General features: G+C 34.2%; 1 protein-coding gene across 10 annotated transcripts in view; it reads left to right on the plus strand.

Annotated features, from left to right (window-relative positions):
- Positions 1-22,742, plus strand: part of ANKRD17 (ankyrin repeat domain 17) — a 167,598-nt gene that overhangs the window by 104,514 nt on the left and 40,342 nt on the right. For 5 of the 10 annotated variants that reach the window (XM_070458305.1, XM_020885333.2, XM_020885339.2 and 2 more), the window contains 11 exons: positions 829-956; positions 1,202-1,345; positions 2,003-2,105; positions 3,569-4,321; positions 8,738-8,886; positions 16,483-16,594; positions 16,723-16,868; positions 19,479-19,621; positions 20,040-20,253; positions 21,243-21,418; positions 22,477-22,639. In XM_070458305.1, the coding sequence (XP_070314406.1) occupies positions 829-956; positions 1,202-1,345; positions 2,003-2,105; positions 3,569-4,321; positions 8,738-8,886; positions 16,483-16,594; positions 16,723-16,868; positions 19,479-19,621; positions 20,040-20,253; positions 21,243-21,418; positions 22,477-22,639 (2,231 nt within the window). The remainder of the gene's footprint in view (positions 1-828; positions 957-1,201; positions 1,346-2,002; positions 2,106-3,568; positions 4,322-8,737; positions 8,887-16,482; positions 16,595-16,722; positions 16,869-19,478; positions 19,622-20,039; positions 20,254-21,242; positions 21,419-22,476; positions 22,640-22,742) is intronic. The other 5 variants (XM_070458306.1, XM_020885334.2, XM_070458307.1 and 2 more) reach the window with 3 other exon arrangements.

A 22,742-nucleotide genomic window follows, 5' to 3' on the forward strand; every position in this document is an offset into this window, starting at 1 on the left:
GGCATTTACTATATGAGTTCAAGTTGAAACTTTTTCATGAACTTCAGTATAGGAGATTAGACATTTTACTTTTGATTCAGTATTGATAAAGAGAGACTATGTAGATGATATACAATTAAAAAGGCAATATATGCCATTTCTTTTTTACCAAAACTACTGAAGTTTGTTGATAAATCAGAAATAATGTATTGGTCAAATTATTTTAGGCAATTTAAACATTTATTTGTGTTACATATTTATGAATAACACATGACATTCAAGAATGAAATTATTTCCAGCTATTATCTCCTCTCTTCCTTTGTTTAATTAATGAATCTGATTCCAATTTCTTTCTGCTATTTTTTCCATTTCCCACATGGCTCGCACAGTGCTGCAAATCAGGGATGAGAATTTTACTATTACTTCTTTTTTTTGTTAATTTCTTCTGTTATTTGGCCCGTAGAGGGCAGTGTGATTTATTTATTTATTGGTTTTTAGTCATCTTGCCCACTGAAGATACAAAAATTTAGATAAAACTTTATATTTTACTTTTATAAAACTTATTATATTGAGTAATATATACTTTTATCCTTAATTTTTAATGTTGCATACTTGAACATTTATGGATGAAATTATATGTTTGGGATTTATTTTAGAATAATTCAAGATGGGAGAGGAGAATGGATGTGGGTATATGTGAAATGAGATTGGCCATGTTTATAATCATTGAAGCTGGGTAATGAATATGTGGGGCTTCATCATCTTGTTCTACTTTTTGATTTTGAAGTCTACCATAATTTAAGAAACAACATTTTATTAACATTATTTTTCTTGGGTTGTCTGTTTTAGGAGCAAATGTGAATAGAACCACAGCTAATAACGACCACACTGTCCTGTCCCTGGCTTGTGCAGGGGGCCATCTGGCAGTGGTGGAACTGCTCCTGGCTCATGGGGCAGATCCAACTCACCGTTTAAAAGTATGTCACTCAAATGTTTCAGGTAGCATTGTGAATTAATCTTCACTCTTCAGCGTAACACGTTATCTACAAGTTCAACTTGTATTGACATTCTGAATGTGTTCATTTTCTGTTTTTAGAGAAAAGTGTTCTTTACTAAAATTGAAACTGTAATGTATCTGGGACCTGTTGGCTTTATCTTCCTTAATGGTTCTGTAAATTAATTTGCAAAACTGTTTTTTCCCTTTCCATATTCACTCTTTTAGGATGGCTCGACTATGTTGATAGAAGCAGCAAAAGGTGGTCATACAAGCGTTGTTTGCTATCTTTTGGACTATCCTAATAATTTGCTTTCAGCCCCTCCACCAGATGTCACTCAATTAACCCCCCCATCCCACGATTTAAATAGGGTAAGATTCTAAACTGAAGCGTTTTATATTATCTTTATCCCTTTTTTAGTCATAGTTCCAGACATAGAATGATTGTTTTTTGTTATAATATGCAATTCTCTTTAAAGATAATGTATTCGGTTAATGACCATTCAGTATAATACTCACATTCTAGATTGATATGATTTTGCCTTGCTTTCTTACTATGGCCAGAATAACCTTTTGATTTCCAAGTCTGTTTAAAAAAAATATCTTGGAGGGATTTCCTTGTCCCAATGGATGGCACTTTTGTGGTGTGGCCAGAAAAAGAAAAGTCATGGAAATAATTTGATACCAGCATATTTTAAGTAAATACATAGTTCCCTGAGATTATGTCATGTTAAAAAATATTTTGAATGGATCTTCACAACTTATTCTTCATTCTGTGGCATCCAATCGCACAGTCATATCTGACAATTTGTGACCCCATGGATTGCAGCCTGCCAGGCTCCTCTGTCCATGGGGATTCTCCAGGCAAGAATACTGGAGTGGGTTACCATGCCCTCCTCCCCAACCCAGGGATCGAACCCAGGTCTTCCACATTGCATGCAGATTCTTTACCAACTGAATCATTTAAAGCATATTATTTAATGGAAGGTATAGGAAAGGCAGAAATATAATCAGTTTCATTTGTCTTAGGCTCCGCGAGTACCAGTTCAAGCACTGCCCATGGTTGTCCCACCTCAGGAGCCTGACAAACCACCTGCCAATGTTGCCACCACTCTTCCCATCAGGAATAAAGGTCAGTTATATTTCTAAAGCCTTCAGGTTGTCCAAGTAAAAATTATAAGATTGAAAAAAAAATAGCCATATAAAATTATTTTTCCACGAAGAGATGAATTTTACTAAGTTGGCATAAAAAAATTTTTTTAAACAATGAAAAAAAGCATGTTATTGGGAAAGAACATAGTTGAGAGCACAAATTTGTGCTGGAATGAGAAGTATTAATAGAATTTCAGATGCTCATCTTTGATGCAATTCTGATTATCTGTGATTTTCTCTAATAACTAGTAATTATATTAAAATATTAGACTGGGTATAATTGGGTGACATTTTTGTAAATTACTAAAATTTCTGTAGTGATATAAGGCATAATATTAATAGCTAGGTCAAAATTAAATTTTATTTTAGAATAACTGGTTTAATATAGATTTTATATCTGAAATACCTTTTCTCAACCAAGAATTCAAAGTTACTTCAGATATGGTTGTTTGTTTGACTAGAACTCTCAGGTCCATATTTTACTTGTGGATGTTACATCATGTATAATTCATAAGTCATGTCCCGAAACAGCAACTAGTTTGAATCAGTTTTTCTTTTTAGAAAGTTTTACCTGAAGAACCAGTGTGGCTTTTTAACTTTTTGGTTTTTGGCTACCTGTATTAGTTTACCCACAGTAATACTAAGTATTTTCACCAGTTCTTTTCAATCACTGCTACCAGTCTAGAGCCTTGGCACCTTTTTCAGTTGGTATCCCAAGCAAATGATTGCTATACCGATAGCCAGATACATTTATTCACCTGGCTGTCGGAAGATACAATGAATGTCATAGTTCAGCATCTTTTCTTCCAGGGAAACTGAATTCCAGTTGTCTACTGGCCAAGTAGTTTTATGAATATGCGAATTTCTATCTTACCTTTATCAGTCTTGAAGATGGTAGGCCCCAACAAAGATATTTTAGTTGAATTTTAATTTCCTGGTACTTCTCAGTGGTTTGAGTACTCTTTGTGTGTATGTGTGTGTGTTTAAAAGGCACAGATTATTAAATGTAGAAAAACCTTGACTTAGAGGTTTAAGTTTTCTCTACATCATAATAATTTAGCATTATTTTTCTGTTCTTATGATAAGTTTTTACATCTTTATGATCAGGTGAGCTATCTATCTACACATAGCCTTAGATTTTATTTTAATTGTACCACTTTGATATCACAAATCTGCATCCCTCTATTGTCTAATTTTAGCCATGTGATATTTTTAAAATTCTGAAATTGATTTCCCAAAGATTATTCTATGCACATAAAATACATACATTTTATATTTGTGATAAGGAAGGTGGATTTGTTTTTAACTCCTTAACAGTGCATTTTCACCTTCTGTGGATATAATAACTTGGTGCATAACTGTTGGCACTAAACCTCCCAACAGTAACTCTGTAATGAGGATGCCATTCATGTGCACTTCTGAGGGGGTTTCTTTTTCACACAGCTGCTTCTAAACAAAAGTCCAGCAGCCATTTGCCAGCAAACAGCCAGGATGTACAGGGTTACATCACCAATCAGTCTCCAGAGAGCATTGTAGAAGAGGCTCAGGGAAAGTTAACAGAACTGGAACAGAGGATAAAAGAAGCCATAGAAAAGAATGCACAGCTGCAGTCATTGGAACTGGCTCATGCTGACCAACTTACCAAGGAGAAGATCGAGGAGCTGAACAAAACAAGGGAGGAACAAATCCAGAAGAAACAAAAGATTTTGGAGGAACTACAGAAAGTAGAACGAGAGTTACAACTGAAAACTCAGCAGCAGCTAAAAAAGCAGTATCTAGAGGTTAAAGCTCAAAGAATTCAACTTCAGCAGCAGCAGCAACAGTCTTGCCAACATCTGGGACTGCTAACTCCAGTTGGGGTTGGAGAACAGCTTTCTGAGGGAGACTATGCACGGTTGCAGCAAGTGGATCCCGTTTTGCTTAAAGATGAACCCCAGCAAACTGCTGCTCAGATGGGTTTTGCACCAATCCAGCCTCTGGCCATGCCTCAAGCTTTGCCTTTGGCGGCAGGTCCCTTGCCTCCAGGGTCCATCGCAAATCTTACAGAACTGCAAGGAGTGATAGTTGGACAGCCAGTACTGGGCCAAGCACAGTTGGCAGGGCTGGGGCAAGGAATTCTGACAGAAACACAACAAGGGTTAATGGTAGCCAGCCCTGCTCAGACCCTCAATGACACGCTGGATGACATCATGGCAGGTGGGTTTATATTGTTATGAGCAGGTATCAAATATGATTTGCTTAAGGCGAGTAAGAGTGTGCCAGAATTTTTTGCCGTTACCCAACTTGAGAACTATTTCTGGACTCTTGACCCATGTATATCTTTAGAAATATTATTTCAATCTCAGAAGTTCTCAGATGGATACAGGTCAAATTAAAAATTAGCTCATTCAGTGCAAGTGGCTGAAACTTTCTGGCTTAGGTGGGTAGGCTGGGAATCTAGGTTTTTTGGTAGTCGGGTTGATGTTTAATTTTTTGTTTGTTTGTTTCTTGTTTTTTTCTAAGTTAAGAATACTGATAGAATTTTGGCTTTTTTGCTTCTGTATTCACACCAATAAACTGGGAAATTGATAGAAGTTGAACTGCAAAACTAGTAGGATACATCAGAAATCTTATTTGTGAACAGAAATACTTTATATCCTGATGGATCAGACTTCAAATCTGATGAATATTTTTAAAAAAATGTAAATACTTTTACAACACTAAAAAAGTACCAAACCAAATAAGATTTGATTATATAGTATGTCAGTGATTTATCCTTTATGAATGTTAATGTGTAGTTTCTTTCTAATTGTAATTGTATTATGGAAAGGTATAGTCCCCTGACAGTATCATAAATGATATATCTTTATCTGGGTAGCCAGAGAACTTTTTTTACATTTTAGTTTCATTGGCAAAAAAAAGTATTTTAGGCAGTTGTTTCAGTGGTTCTAGTTCTCTTTACTTATTGAATATTTTTCATGAGTTTTATAACAAACTAGTAGAATGAGATTTCACAGGGTTATGAACTGTTAAGAATACTGTACTGAAAAGGGCAGTTTTTTCCATTAAAAAAAAAGAACCAGAACAGGAAGGAACAGGGAAAAACAAAGGGATTAAATAGGTGAATTTTGATAATTTTTATCTGCTCTCTTCTCCCTTTGTAATTCTTTGGTTTATATTTAAAGGATGATTGAATTTTTCTAATTTTGAAACTATGTTTAAGTAACATCATATATGATAGTGAGATTATATATAATTTAACTTTTAATTTTTTAAAAGAATAAGAGACAACTAAGTTGTATAGTGTTGAGATATTTAGTTGGGCCTCCTGGTTATTCAGCGGTAAAGAATCCACCTGCAGTGCGGGAGACGTGGGTTCAATCCCTGGGTGGGGAAGATCACCTGGAGGCGGGCATGGCAACCCACTCCAGTGTTCTTGCCTGGAGAATCCCATGGACAGAGCCTGGTGGGCTGCAATCTGTAGGATCTCAAAGAGTTGGATATGACTGAAGTGAAGCACAGGCATATATGAGATATTTAGTAGGTAACACTGAGAAACTAAGAAACCAACTAATGACACAGATTTTGTACTTAGAAATTACTTAAAAGTTTCCCAGTTCTCTTCTAGTATCACCTTAACAGTAACATGTGGAATGAAAATTTCTGCTGATCTTAGAGGGTCCAGTAACTACATCAGAAAAAAATGCTATTAATCATTAGTAATAACAATAAAGATTCTTGTGTTAAGTATAAATTGTTTTATAGATTTTAAAATTACTACCAATCACCATTAGCTGTTTATAATAATTGGGAATGTAATTTTAAAAACAGTAGATATATTATGAAAATTGAAGCATACGTAATTAGCTCCAAATCCCAAATTTGATATTTCTTTCATGACCATTCATTTAGATCATAATGGTATTCTTACTATTATGTAAACTGAACTACCAAAGAATGTATAGAATTGAGTTGCTTATTCAATTAAGTGAAGAATGGACATTACATACCAATGAATATTTTTAACATTTTGATATGCTATCAAAATTTACCTGATGTTCTTGGGCATAGTTATCAATAATGATTTGCCAGTTGTATAATTTTTATGCCAGTCAGAATCATTGGAGGCTTGTAAAGTAGTTTTTCTGTGATTTGTTTACCAAACAAAAATAATTCAGTTCTCCCTGTGTTACAGGTATCTTCATATAAAAATTTTTTTAAGTGTAAAACTTTTCAGGAAATATGACAAACACTTGTCATATTATAAAAATACTTTGCTTGTTTATTCTCATTTATATGGGGAGAGGAGAGATGGCCAGAATAAAGAGCAGGATTAAAAACCACCAGCTACCTCCCTGCAACCCATTCCTGCATCATGCATGTACACGTGCACAAACATACACATATACACTCAACTTCCACAGCATTTCTTTGAACTTTTTCTGTGGTAGTACTTGTTATTTCAGTTGACTAATAACCATTTCCATTTCTTTGGATTTTTAAATATCTTACAACTTCATTAGTCTTAGTCTTGTCTTTCTTTTTTCCTTAAGCATAATCTCCGTCCTTTATTGGTTAGTCCCAGTTTATTAGATGCTCCTATAAGGTTCAGTTGCTTTTTCTCTAGCACTTGGCTGGCCAAGATCTTCCCTGGTTTCTATACTAGCCAAAGCAAGATCAGTTCCCTGTTTAACCAGTCTTAACACCTTGCTTTGCTGTGCTCTCAAGATTTCCTCTTTCCTTACCTGTTGTTAAAACCTCTCTGAACTCTTAACACTAATGAAGTTCCACATGTAAAGATCTGGTCGGTACCATAGTTCCTTCGGGTACCTACATATTTACAGTTATTAATTTTCATTGTAGAGAATGGATGAGTGACAGGCAGTTATTTAGTTTTAGTAAAGCAATTTCATAGATACCTGAAAGGAAGTGATATGAGGAAATTGATGTTTCCTATCTCCTTGACCAAAAATAAGAAAACCAATTTAATATGTTCTTTAGAAGAACTTATTATAATTGATGTATAAATTATAATTTAGCCATTTAACAGTAAAGCTGAGATTTTTTTGTTGTTTAGTATCATGAAGTAAAAATCAGTTTTTTGGACAGATTGATGTTCATTCTGTTTAAGCTAATTTTGTGTTTAGGGTAGCATTTTCATTTGTAAATATCTAATCAAAGGAGAATATGGAATCTATTTTAAGAGCCATAGATTTTATATGGTTTTGAAATTTTTATCTAAAATGTGTACATTTGAATTGTCTTGATCTTTTTCTTAACATACAAAACTACCAGCATGGAGTAACAATATCAAGGTCATTAGGTGATTAATGAATTAGCACATACCCTTTTCTATTGATCTGGATCCCTAAGGATTTGAAGAGTGTGTTTTGTTTGTTTTGTTTTGTTTCCTCCTTTGTTTTTCTTTTGGCTTTTAAGTGGACTTTAAAATGTATAATTATAGAATGTGTGTTGCTATAATGTATAGTGTATGTTTGTGCCTGAACTGAGGATTTCATGTAAATAGATTTTTTAATTGACAGTCATGTTTATAATTGTTATAATAAGGTCAATTTCAGTTTTGTTCTTGGTAGGATCATAAATAACCTCTCTTGCTGGTTTCAGATCCAGTTGTGAATCATGATTGTTTTCTGTCTGATGTAGTTGATAACTACGTTGGTAACTTAAATCCATACTACTGTTGATCATTCAAGATTAGCATTTTCAATAAGCGGGGGAAGGGTTGATATTCACATGTCAACTCCAGAAGTCAATTGATGAGGGAGTAAAGTACCCTCAACTGCTACCACCTTGAAATTCTCCCACCTCAAATACTGATCTAATTAGCCCCTTCTTAATTCACTTATTTTGGTGAAAATAATATCATGGCAAAATTACACTTATAAGAACTAACAATAATCTACATTTCAAGGATGGTTGTATGCATGCATTTATTTCTACCCTAATCTTTTAATTTCATCCTTCTAAGTCCAGTGTGATTGCTTGATTGATTGGTGGGCATTTTACCTCCTTCAGAATAATTTCTGTATGTGAGAAACTGTTTCTGTGTGAGGATCAAATTTATATATATACATACTGTCATATTGAGGGCCACCCCCTGTCTACAGCTAATAAAAGAATAGGAAGTATTTTAAACAGTCCATAGTGATTATCCCCAGTGATATTACTTTCATTAGTTCTAGACTATGAAGTGTGAAATTGGCAGATAAAAGTCACATTTTCTCCTTCTGAACTTGACTATTTTAACTTTTATTCCTTTTTTGATTAAGAAGACATATGGATAACCGTTTGCATATATATTAATTTTACTTCATAAAAATATTTTTGTTTTCAGGGTTATTTTGAACTAAAGTTTTATGATTACATACCATAAGAGGGGAATTTGTTTTCCACATGGATTATTGTTTAGCAAATGGGTTACTTTCAATATATATTTAAATTTTGCTCTGTATCCAATGTCAGAAATAACCAGGAAAATGAGCTATTAGTGCTGTGGCAGTCTCTCTATAGATAATTTGTTTTTAAATATCTTTAACTATTTTCTAATAATTATTTCTTGCTGTTACCTAACAGTGTTTCATCCTTATTAAGTGCAGTTATTTTGTCCAACAGCAGTCAGTGGAAGAGCATCTGCAATGTCAAACACTCCTACCCACAGTATCGCTGCTTCCATTTCCCAACCTCAGACTCCAACTCCAAGCCCTATCATCTCTCCTTCAGCCATGCTTCCTATCTACCCTGCCATTGACATTGACGCGCAGGTAAGTCCACACCCAGGAGTGACAGCTCTAACTGCATTATATCATTGTGAAACTTTCATCAGTGATTTAAATCATCCTAGACTGCTTTGTCTCTGGGCAAAAACTTGAGCTACAAGTATAAATTACAAAATCCACATTTAAAGCAATAAAATTCCAAGCACAAATTATTACTGATAATTACTGTGAAGATTTGGTTTCCACAGTCATCAAGTAATCTTTTTTTCTTAAGCTTTAGAAGAGGATGTCAAGAGACAGAACTTAAAATTTGTGTATTTTATCTAAATTTTAATTAGAAGCTGTATTTTAAAATTCATATTGGATTCCATTAAATATCATATATATACTCAGTTGCATTTATATTGTCTTTGAAAATTCTGATCCTGTTGACAGAAATACATTAGTAAGTGTGTGTGTCTGTGTGTATAACACCTGTTAAGTTGTTTTTTTTTAAAAAAGTTATTTTAAAACATTCGCTTACCATGAAACCTCAGAGCAAAGTGAGGTTGGGAAGAAAGGATAGCTTGTGTTTCTTTCTGAAGTAATGCCAAGAGACCTAGCTTACAAGACTGCTGAAGGAGGTAAGGGTATGTGGCTTTCTTCAGGACTGAGAAATGTTTGCAGTTTATTTAGTTTTGTGTTTTGATCATTACCTGATAGACTAGTATGAGAGTGGTGGGGTACATTATAAAACTTGTTTTATAAATGATCAGTTCTTTATAAATATCAGTTTTAGGGAAGGAGACAGGGAGAGAGAAAGTGTGTGTGCATATCATTTCGCCGTTAAGGAGCTGTACTATTAAGCTGTTGAAAATAAAGCCTCCTTTTCGTTAAAGTGTTTCTTGGTGATACTGTGAAGAAGGAATTTAATTTGTTCTTACTTGCTTTTCTTATTATAGGAGCTAACTTTTTTTTGTTGTTTTGAACACTTAAAATTGTCAGGGGCTATTTTTAAGGAATAACCTTATTTAATCTTCAGACTATACATATGAGTAGCTACTCCTAAAACCCCATTTTCCAGATGAAAAAATCGAGGCTAAGAGAGACATTAAGAATCTGGCTTACAATCACTTCATTTAACTAAGAAGTGGTGGGGCTGGTAGTCAAACTTAGGTTTGTTTAACCTCAAAGGTACCCTTCCAGATACCATATTATGAGCCTCATTTTTCATTAAAAAAAGAAAAAGGCATTCATTTAAACCACAATGGTTTACTTTTCATAAGGATTGCATTATAGAATTGGATTGAACATTTTATTTAATTTGCATTATTTTCTCCAATCTGTTTTGCTCTGAATCTGTTAATGTTTTAGCCAGAAGTATTTTTTCTAGTTTTTATGGGATCAAAAATTGGTCCATAAGTAAAAATAAAACTTCACCAAAATATAAAAGGATTTCTCTTTTAATGCTTTAAAATAAAACAGCCCCAGAAAAGGTTCCGTTAAGTATGATCATGAATTTATTGAATTTGAGGTTATTATAATGAAATGATAATGCAATTTTATCTAACTTTACCACTTAGCCAGCATAAATTAATTTCTGAGAAGCTGCATAAAAATACTTTTAAAATATTAAAATTTAAAATACAACATACATTTTAAATGTAGTGCACATTTTTATTTAAAAAAATTTGACTATAGCTCCTTAAAAATCTGCTTCTTTACATGAGGTTTTTCAGATGGGTTAGACTAATTTGAGTTAGAATATTTTTCTTGAAGTTTACCATAAATGCATAGTTAGGAATTAGAAATTTCTTGTATTACATGTTTTGGAATACATAGTACAGAATTATTGTTCAGAAATAATTGCTTATCACTTTACTTTCAGTGTTGCTTTTTAAAATTTACTAGTTTTTATGATACCAGGAGGTTACTTAAAGTGGTATATATAAGATTCTTTGGTGCTTAATCCATCTGAAGTTTTTACTAGATTCTCAAATACAAATGCCATGAGATTTTACATAATGCATATTTCTATTTATGTGTGACAATACTGTGCTATTATAGACAGGTGATATGATGAAAAAGTTAGTACCAAGATTCTTCTATTATGAAAGATTAAAAGTTCTCTAATAATTGAATCCTTCATGTGTTTATTTAACAAAACTTAAACTTTTTGTTCTTAACACTTTACAGATACTTCTTTAACTTAATCTTTATAATAGTACCATGAAGTAGGTACTGTTACTATTCCCATTTTACAGGTGAGGAGAGAGGTCTTACCTAAAAGCCAATTTTTAGTGCCACCAGCTTTCAAACAAATGAACTCTGGGTTTAGAATCTGAAAAATGAATCTGCCTAGGTAGCAAGGTGTCATGTGTGTTTAATCTTTGCATTGTTTTAGCATATTTCCTTGGTCGTACCACATATTTATCACATATTTTAAGGAAGAACAGAAGAAGTTTAATTTTTAATGCTTCAGTACATCTCGTTTTGGGGCTTCCCTGGTGGCCCAGACGTTAAAGATTCTGCCTGCAATGTAGGAAGCCCGGGTTCCATCCATGGGTCGGGAAGATGCCCTGCAGAAAGGAATCGCAGTCTACTCCAGTATTCTTGCCTGGAGAATTCCATGGGCAGAGGTGCCTGTCACAAAGAGTTGTACATGACTGAGTGACTAACACACACACACACACAAAAACACACACACCTCCTTTCAAAATAATAATGATTCTTGGAAAATGGTTGTTTAGTTGATCATTATAGTTGGGAACTAATATTGATTTCATTTATTCATTTATTTATTTTTTGTTATGCTCAGTCTTCATTGCTATACTCAGTCTTTCTCTAGTTGGAGTGATTGGGGTCTACTCTTACTTGCAGTGTGTGGGCTTCTCATTGTGGTCGCTTCCCTTGTTGCAGAGCATTGTCTATAGGCACACAGGCTTAGTTGTTCTGTTTAATTTCTGGCCCTTAAAGAGTGCTAAAGATAACAAATTTGCATTCTCTATAAGATTCCTCAAATCTTATGTTCTGTAACTAGAAATCACCCTTGGTGTGTGTGCCACAGGCTCTTTGCCTCTCATGTAACGGTTTTATTGAATTGTTTGGATATTTTCCAGACTTTTAAGATTACTAATACCACACACTGTGCTGGTACCAGAATTTATTTTAGCAAACAACAATAAGTGATGGTTTGAAGTGATTATTTGGGACTGTTTTACTATATATTCTGATAACATAGCTCTGCTCTCTATTTTAATTTTGCTTAAGTGATATAATAAAACTTATACCTGGATACTCTAGATATAGAAACATGTAGATAGGAATCATGTAGAGATTTTTAAGAGCTATGGTTTTATATGAAACAGTAAATACGGTTGACAGAGTTGAATGCCCTGAGTTAATTAATTATTTTCTATATATTATTGTATTAAATTTTAATTAACTCTACTAGACACTAAAAGTGAGAAAGAATTAGTTATTCTGTTCATGAGTTCTAAAACCTGTGTTCTGGCATGAACTGAACTTGTGTTCCAGTTCTAAACTACTTGACACTTTTTACTCAAATTTCTAAAGGCTTTCCTTAAACATGGAGTAACTTACTGCAGTATATATCAAAAATGGAAAAAGTAAAAACTTTCTAATGTAATTTTGACTTTTCTCCTGTTTTTAGTAATTGGCATATGCTTATTATCTTTTAAAGAAGGTAAATACATATCAACACTGAAATTGTGAAACTATGTTTTACCTTTAGTGGTTTAAACATCATTTGGTACTTCTCTTTTTCTGTCTTTGCAACATGGAAAATAGTTTCATCATGATTTAATGAGAGAGATTAAGGAGATCAGAATAAAATGAATTGGTAGTAATATGTAATACTCTGCCATTAAAGCATTGTGCACTAAAATGCACCTATTCTGCTTGTTTATATGAAGTGTTAAGTGGATTGTTACTATCTTACTGATTTGTCTCATTTATTGAATGCCCTAAAGTGCTCTCCTTTTTAATCTTATGTATGACCCCTGACTTGGTTAGAGAATGAGATGTTTGGGATTGTGGCGGTCTATAAGTGTTCATCTTGTTAAATTCTAGCAGTTTTCAAAGTAATTTAATAAATTTCTTTTTTTGTAGTTCAGATATATTTTTTCAATTACATTCCAATTCATTAAAAGTTGCCTTTTCCTTTAATATTGCATTTGTCTTATGATTCTTCCATCTTTTTTGTTTTTTTTCCTCTTATAAAATTGAGTGACCATTCCTGGTAAGCCTGAATCATCATAACAACATACTATGATACACAATGGTATATTTCATGATATTGTGAGCTAAATAAAAATTTTCTTTAGAATATAAACCTGGAAAGCTCTTAACAAAGCTCTTCTTTCCAGATTTCTCTTCGATATATGACCAAGAATGTAACTTAGTAACCAGTATAATGTAAATTCAGTGTTACTTTACCTTCTAGAAAATCATCACCTGTATTTCATTTCCTAGATTAAAAATTTCAAAAACGCTTTTTTGATATATTGTCCATAGTTAATTTTAACCCAAATTCCTACTTTAGTTAAATTGTTTCTTGATGTATTGCAAATCAGGATATTTCTTACTATTTTGGGAATACGTAGGTATGTTTTTGAGGGGATGAAAGTCTCATTTCAGGATTTTTAAGTTTGTTCCTTATTGTTCTAATAGGTTGTTGTAAAGTACTAGCTGCTTTAATTTCCCCTTAATGCAGAAATATAGTGAAGTTACCTACTTTTAAGTTCCCCAAAGAATTTGACTAACCAACCACCCTCCTCAGCTTTAAATATTTTTTCCTCCAGCTCATAAATTTTTCATATTTCTTTCTTAGTTTGAACCTAAATTTCCTTTGTACAGTACCTGTAAACTTCTAGTAAGCAGAGACTCTTTTACCTTTGTCAGCCGTGGAGTTCCTTGCAGAGTACTTTGACTGTAAAAGGTGCTTAATAAATGTCAACTGAATTGATATTTTATAATGTGGAAAAAAAAACCAGTTTTACTGATTTCTCTAAAATTTTTCATGCTTACCTTTTCGAAACTTTGTCTCTTCATTCTCTATTAAGAGTGACACCAGTTTCCTAAATTACTCTTTAACCCCCAGAAAACTTAGAAAACTTACAAACTTGGTAAAGTTGACTCTTCATCATAAAGACGACTCTTCTACTAATAGTTTCCACACTAACATAGAGTGCATAATACAGATAGACTTAATATTATGCTTCCCTCAGTTAACTGTGCCTTAGGGCTGCGCTGTGATGTTATAGGGTAAGACAGCATTTTGTTACCCAAGATCCTCTTGGTTTTTACACCAATCTTTGTTAGCACATGTGACCATTAGATTATTTCTCTGACACTTGTCTCCATTTCTCTAAAGTCAGACATAATAATTCCTTCCTTATAAACCTGAAATGAAGATCAAATACTGTAACACAGTTAGAGCTGTCACTCATTTAAGTATTCATGTCCTCCTCCATTGTTGTAGTTGCTGCATCTCTCCCTAGGGGCCAGTCCATCCCTGATCTCTGCAGTCAGTAGCTCTGCTCTCTGCCAGCTTCTTTTGCAGAGCAGCTTTTGCAGTCTCCCTTTTCATCCCTGACTAGTGGGCTTTTTCTTATTTCTTGATTGTATTTTTTCCTTTTGTGTCTTGTTACTCAGTTTTTTATAATGGAGGTTGGTTTTTAGAGTTAGTGAACTTGTGGGAGATTATGCCAGTCCTTTTTGCATTTATTATATGACATAATATATATATCATATATGTAGTCTTATTTTAATTAGCAGTAATCTTTGATTCTATCACCGTTAGAGCTGCTGTCATTTGTTCAACAATTCTCACCCATTGTCTCCTAGTCGAGACATCACTAAGGTAGAGAATGCAGGCACAAGTAAGAGATGTTCACTGCCTTCCAGGGGTAGATAGTCCCGTGAGGGTGACAGATACATAACTGCACACTTTCTGGTAGCCACATTTTAAAAAAGCAGAAAGAAATAGGAATTAATTTTAAGGCTCTATTTCACATAATATATCCATAATATTGTTTAAACATATAATCAGTGCTAAAAAGTTACTGAGGTATTTTACATTGTTACTTCATACTGAAGTCTTCAAAATTTAGTGTGCATGTTGTACTTACAGGTTAGAGTGGTCAAATCATAAATCATAAACTTTCCTGACTTTAGCACCAAAAGCCTCTGATCCCAGAAACCGCCTCCATACTGGGCAAATCCAGATGGCTTGCCACTCAATTTTTAAATATATATCTCAGTGTAACTTCATTGGAAATACTTGATTTGCATTTAGACTTGATTAAATGACTGAAAAAGTAGGTATCATTATTTAATTTGCCCCAGACATACAGAAAAGCTTTCTAATAACCAAATTATCAGTTTTTTAAGTTAAAATTTAAAATTCAATTCCTCAGTCACTCTAGCTATATTTCAAGTACTAATAGCCACATTTGGCTAGTGTTTTTTTTGTATAGCATATACAAATGTATAGTATATACATTTTTTTGTATAGTGCCGGCTTAGAGTAATAAAAACATGAGGACTTAACTCACTAAATAAGTATTTAAGCCATGATAGAGTGTGACCACTGGTAAATCCAATATTTGTCCCTATCATTGGTAGAAGTCAGAAGTAAACTGTATATTAACAGTGTCATCATGTCTCAATTACAGGTCTTTGTGTTTCAAAGTACTCTGTATCTTATGTATATTTTTTGTTTCTTTGACTTTTTATGGGCTTTGTTCCTTGAATGCAGTTACTTGAAAATAGTGTTTTCATTTCAAGACTTGTTTTTCAGCTTTCTTTGTTGAGTCCAGAGTAGCTAATTTGGCCCAATGGCTGAGGATTCTTCTTGATATTCTGTTTGTTTTGAATATCTTGAGGGTCTTTCTGCTCTGCTGTGGGAATCAAACTATTCCCAGTCCTGTTTAACCTTTTGGTGGTGTTCAGCCCCTTCTAGTGGTCTTTCCCTGACCTCCAATAATTTTCCTTATGCACATGTGCTGTTCAGAGCTCAGCTGAAAACTCTAGGGGAGCCCTCTGTGAATCTCTGGAGAACTGTCTGAATGTAGCACCTTCCTCCCCAGTAGTCTGCCCCATGAATTCTATCCACCTTCACTTCTCCAAACTCTTTTTCAATTCCAGAGACTGCCAGACTGTTTTTGGGTATCCTTTTCCTTCACTTTAGCCTGGAAACTCTCCAGGCAATAAAATAAGTTAATCATTTCTGTCTGCAGTGATCAGTGTCATGTATTGCCTATCATTTCAAATAACCTTCCTTTTTTGTTTGGAATGGGAAAATAAATCTTGTCTGTGCTACTCCATTTATGTATAGAGGAGAAAGTGAATCCACAGTTGTATTTCTTAAAACATGTAGCTGAAAATAGCATATGGTTGGAAAATCATACTTTTTTTCTTGCTTGCTTTAAGAATTGCCCATAAAGTTCAAATATTAGTCTTTATTTTTAAAAAAATCACAAATTACCTGCTAATGGGGAGAAAAAGATTTACTATCCAATTATTTGATACGGTCACGTGGTGTATGTGTGGGTGTGTATTTGGTATATGTACATATTATGCAGTTGACGTTAGCATTTTTACCTGTCGAATGGACTAATCAGTAATTGATTTTTACAGACTGAGAGTAATCATGACACAGCGCTAACGCTCGCCTGCGCTGGTGGCCACGAGGAGCTGGTACAGACTCTGCTAGAAAGGGGAGCCAGTATTGAGCACCGAGACAAGAAAGGTAGACAAGAAAAGTCATTAGCTTTCTTCTGAATTTGTGTCTCCTACTTGTAGCCCTATATTGATGCTTAGATAGGATAGAAAATAGCACTGTTTCTTTGCTTAGCTAAGATCTTTATTTTGCTTCAGGTTTTACTCCACTCATATTGGCTGCTACAGCTGGTCATGTTGGTGTTGTTGAAATATTGCTGGACAACGGTGCAGACATTGAAGCCCAGTCAGAAAGAACCAAGGATACACCACTATCTTTGGCTTGTTCTGGGGGAAGACAGGAGGTATTGTTGTTCCGAAGTATAATTTCTTTTCCTCCCTCCATTTAACAAATATATGGTTTAATTTATGTGATTTTGTAGGAACAGTGGACAGACATTAAGATTTATCTCACTAATGAAACTATTAGCTTTTCGCGAAAGGATAAGAATTAATGTTAGCATAAGCTGTCTTGCCAAAAAAAGCATACATTGTTTATTATCCTACTCATCTAAAAGTACTAACTGCCATGGAAATCTCTCTATATTGCATTCAAACTAATAGAATGATTAAGACATCCCAAATCAAGTCAGCAAGCTTCCCATAAGCAGGGCCTATATTCATTCACCTTTTCCTCTCCCAGAGTACTTAGTATGAAAAGTACTTAAGCTCAGCCTCTGTTGCTGTCTACATATAAGATTAGTAGGGAATTAAGAGTGTTCAATTTTTAGTTGTTTTGAGTAATTTTATCTTTTAATTGTTCCCCAACCCTTCTTAACTCTGAAGGTTCTTGGGTAATATTATATAATCTTTTAGCTTTTTTTAGCTAGAACAGCTGGTGTGCTTAGGTGTGGACTCAAGAACTTATAAATTTACTCACTTGTGTGCCTTCTTTGGGCATTTAATAATCAGTTGGATAACCTCATTTTAAATCCATTTTTTAAATCCAGTTGTATTCACCAGGTGTGCTGTCTCTTTGGATTGATAACTTTTCAATAGGGAATTGTTGAATCTTGTATTTAGGAAGCACTCTAGGTCATCCTCTTTTTCTTTTTATTTCACCATTCTCATTATCTATGTATTCCTCAGTGGAGGTGATTCTACCAGTCAGAATTGTAAATGTTCTGTTTTTGAAATATAATGAATAAAATTGTGACTTAACTGAAATTTTCGATCACTATGTGATTTGAAGAGCTTCCCAGCAGATCTGTATATCTCAATTTAGACTTCATTGGAAGTACTTGAGCTGTGTGTGTGTGCTCAGCCACTCAGTCTTGGATGGCTCTTTGCAGCCCTAAGGGCTGAGAGACTGAGCGCGCGTGCACACACACACACACACACACACGCACGCACACACACACGCGCACGCACGCACGCACACACACACACACACACACCCATAGGGGAAGGGAGTAGCTGATGAATAAAACACAAGTTAGGAATTAAAATATCCTCACTACTATACATGGAATAGATGACCAACAGGGACCTACTATATAGCACAGGGAACTGTACTCAAAATTTTAGAATAACCTATAAGGGAAAAGAATTTGAAAAAGAAAGAATTATATATGTGTATAACTGAATACATGTGTATCTAGTGTATATATATGTATATATAGCTGAATTACTTTGCTGTACACCTGAAACTAACACACGGTAAATCAACTATGCCTCAATAAAAAATAAAATTTAAAAAAGAAAGTGGTTAAGAATGTGAACTTAAAAAACAAAAGACAAAAAAAATGTTATAATAGACTAAAAGACCCTTGAATGACACTTAAGTAAATGCTAATATTCTCAACAACAGGGACTGTAAATTAAGACCCAGTGAGATATAACATCTACTAGAATGGCTAAATTAAAGATCGACAGTACTAAATTTTGCCAAATTGCCAAAACTAGAAACAGTAGTGATGTTCATCAGTAGAATAGATAAACTAGTGTATTCACTTAATGGAATGCTGCACAATACATACAAATTGCTCTCAAACACTGTGTGATTCATTTATATGAAGATCTATGGTAAATGAAACTAGCCTGTGGGTAGAATTGACTGGGAAGGAACATGAATAAATAACAAATGGGAGGGAGATTCAGGAGGGAAGGGACATGGATACACCTATGGCTGATTCTTGTTGATATTTGACAGAAAACCACAAAATTCTGTAAAGCAATTATCCTTCAATTAAAAAAATAAAGTGGAAAAAATAGCAGATTTAAATGAGTTTTATCCATTTGAAAATACTCAGGAAAATACTCAGTGAATATACAGTTTAAGTTTTGTACGTTTATTTAAAGTTACAAAAAAAAAAGTTACAGATTTCACCTAAAAAAAAAAAACCTGAGAAAAGAGGTTACTTAATTGTATACTTGCTGATGTATTTAAGGGAAATTGCAGGTGTCTACACCTTACTTAGAAACAAAATGCATCAATGATGGACAAACAAGTAACTGTGATAGAAAAGTAAGCATAATAGAATATTAATAGTAGAATCTAGGTGATGAGTATATGTAATGTTTTTCAATTTTTCCATGTGCTTGAAAATATTTTTGTATTAAAATGTTGGGGAAAAATAAGTATTAGCTTTATTCCAAAAATTTTTTTACATTTAGTTTTTAAGGACATTTACATGTACAAATGAAAAAATCTTCTATAGAACACATGAAGTATAGATCTTTCAATGAAAATACTGTCATTTCAACAGATTGCAAAATGGATTTTACTTATCCCTTTGTTGACTTCTAAGACCTTTTGCTTTTCATTTGAGACTGATTTTGTGCAAAGGATGAAAGGACTTTCCCTTTCTTTTATTATAGACAATATACCAGAAAAAAGAGAAATCATAAATATACACCTTGCAAATTGTCTCGCCATAAGAAGGAAATTATTTTTTTCCCTTTTCTTTTTCCAGGTGGTGGAGCTGTTGTTAGCTCGAGGGGCAAATAAAGAGCACAGGAATGTTTCTGATTACACACCTCTAAGCCTGGCTGCTTCTGGTGGCTATGTGAACATTATCAAAATATTACTAAATGCAGGAGCTGAGATTAATTCTAGGTAAGTTTTAGTCTCTCTCTCCAAGTCCCTTAAGAGTGTTATATTAAAGATACTTGTAGAACAACACTTCTTTAATGCCATATTTAGGAAATGCCTACATTACAAATTTAGAATTCAGATTTAAGTGTTTAAAATTATTGACATACAACTTGAAAAAATTATCAATTACTCTGTTTCTTATGGAATTGAGTAACTTCACTTTAATAATGAGTTAATTTGTTTTTAGTCCAAGTCATTGTACAGAAAGTATTCTGGTTCTGGGTAGTAAAGGATTTGAAGTGTGTTCTTAAATAAGTCTACAGAATAAAGAATCTTAATCTTCAATCATGAGATAGAATTCTGTATTATCATTCAGTTTTTCCAGAACATTTAAAAATGTATATTTTTCCTTCTGTTCTTCCCATACTTCCACCCCCAGAACTGGTAGCAAATTGGGCATTTCTCCTCTGATGTTAGCAGCTATGAATGGGCACACAGCTGCCGTTAAGCTCCTGTTAGACATGGGTTCGGACATTAATGCTCAAATAGAAACCAATCGGAACACTGCCCTTACCTTAGCCTGCTTCCAAGGAAGAACTGAAGTGGTTAGTCTTCTGCTTGATAGAAAAGCAAATGTGGAACACAGAGCTAAGGTAAGAAGAGGTCTGAGATCAGCCTATGGGTTTATTTCTTTGACAGTTAAGGTATATACAAGCAATATGCTTATTATAATTCTAGTACTTTATAGTAATAGTCATCTCTTACATATATATTTATATATTTAAACAAAAACCATTCTGTATGACTCGGTTAAGCATCACCTCTTTAAAATACCTTAGCAATTTTTCTTTTTAATCTTCGAGAGAGACAGTGCTTTCTTCTTCTTTTTTTTTAATTTATTTGTTTATGGCTGTGAAAGGTGTATCTGTGGCACGTGGAATACTTTTTGTGGGCATGCAGGGATCTTCATTGCACATGTGGGCTTCTCTCTAGTTGTGGCCCATGGACTTAGTTTTCCTGCAGCATATGGAATCTTAGTTCCCTGATCAAGGATCGAACCCACGTCCCCTGCGTTAGAAGGTGGATTCTTAAGCACTGGGCCACAGGGAAGTCCCAGCAATAGATTTTTGTAGGTAATAATGACATTAGGGTTGTCAGCTAAAAACTATATACTATCATGAAAGAGAAGAGAGGGAACAGAGCTTCCCCGGTGGTTCAACATTAAAGAATCTACCTGCAGTGCAGAAGACCAGGTTCAGTTCCTGGGTCGTGAAGATCCTCTGAGGAGGAAATGGCAACCTCTTCCAGTGTTCTTGCCTGGAGAATCCCATGGACAGAGGAGCCCGACAGGTTACAGTCCATAGGGTCACACAGAGTTGGGCACGACTAAGTGACTGACACTTTCACTTTCATATGCCAAGTACTTTCATCGTTTCTTCCCCCCACAAATTGACATTAGACAGAATCATCTGCTCTCAGTAGACGTCAGTGTAACTGAGAGAGGTTAGTAGTGTCAGTGTTGAAATTTAGATGTGAATTTTTGTAACAGATATATCATATTGTTCCCCCAAATTATTACTGTTTAACATTTTGATACTTTGTAGTCTCTTATGTGTTGTTTTTTATTTTTCACTAAACCTAGACTGGCCTCACACCACTAATGGAAGCTGCCTCTGGTGGTTATGCAGAGGTGGGCCGAGTTCTTTTGGATAAAGGTGCTGATGTTAATGCCCCTCCAGTGCCCTCCTCGAGAGATACAGCTTTAACCATAGCAGCAGATAAAGGGCATTATAAATTCTGTGAGCTTCTCATTGGCAGGTATGATGTGACCATACTCCACATGTTACATGGGGTTACTAGTGATTACTATTCTCTGTGCAAATTATACTATTTAAAAATCAGATGTGATTACTTCTATTAACAGTGTATTTTTTTTTTAATGTTTTAAACCTACCTATGTTATTTTCCACCCATCCAGAGCTATGCTGCATTGATTTTTTCAGTGCAACCTAGAAATCCTTTACTTCCTTTCTTGTCTGGGTATGCACTTTTGAGGTACTATAACAAGCTGTTGTCAGCCGTTGTCCCATCTCCCACATAGTTTGCAGAGATGTCACCCTAATTCGTGTAAGCCTGGCAATAATCTAGGCCTCACCATTGATTTTCTTGTTTTTTATGGTAATTAGGGCTTTTAAGTGCATTATGGAACTGATCAAGATATAAGATAGAGTCCAGAATGTTTTTTATTTTAAGTCACTTAGAGGTTGCCTGCCAGTCTTTCAGAGTTGCTTGTCTGCTAAATTGGATTTCTACTTTAACCTTCTTAAAGACTCTGGCATGGTGTCCTAATAGTAGTATTTAGTGGTAGCTACTATCAACTACTGTTATTTCCATGAGTCTTATTCACCATGGTGCCCACTGAGTGCTAAACCTTCATGTTATTTTAGGATTCATTCTTTTCCAGAACCACGTAATATAAATACATGAATACAAGTAATCTGAAAGATATAATCACCTCATAGGGTACTGTTTGTGCTCTAGGATACTCTTTAGTATATTATGATATTAACAGGATGTATCTTCTTATTTCTCTAAAAAATTTTTACATTGTCTTAGGATTTGAAATCAGAATTATGCACAAAGAATGAATTATTTTTAATTTAAGAAAAGCAGTTATTGTATGGTTAATTTTGATTTAGTGGCTTTTAATTTGATGAATGGAAGTTCTTTGTAATGTAATTTTGAGAGAAATACATTTTAGTCCTGTGTATTTTTAAATAATTTTTTTCCTTTAAAGAATATTTTCACAAGTTAATAGTTGATTTTTATTATTAGTGTCATTTCATTTGAAAGTGATATCTGTGTCATTCATTTAGGGGAGCTCATATTGATGTACGTAACAAGAAGGGGAACACTCCACTGTGGCTGGCAGCAAATGGCGGACACCTTGATGTGGTTCAGTTACTGGTGCAAGCAGGTGCAGATGTGGATGCAGCCGACAACCGCAAGATAACTCCTCTTATGGCAGCATTTAGAAAGGTAGAAGTCTTTCATTCTCATCCACTTGGATGTTTTTCACTTAGACTAGGAAGTTCATAATTTAATTATCACTAAAGACCCTCATTTTAGGAGCTAACAGCAA

Source organism: Odocoileus virginianus, chromosome 29 (genome assembly GCF_023699985.2).
Source record: "Odocoileus virginianus isolate 20LAN1187 ecotype Illinois chromosome 29, Ovbor_1.2, whole genome shotgun sequence".
NCBI classification, from domain to species: Eukaryota; Metazoa; Chordata; class Mammalia; order Artiodactyla; family Cervidae; genus Odocoileus; species Odocoileus virginianus.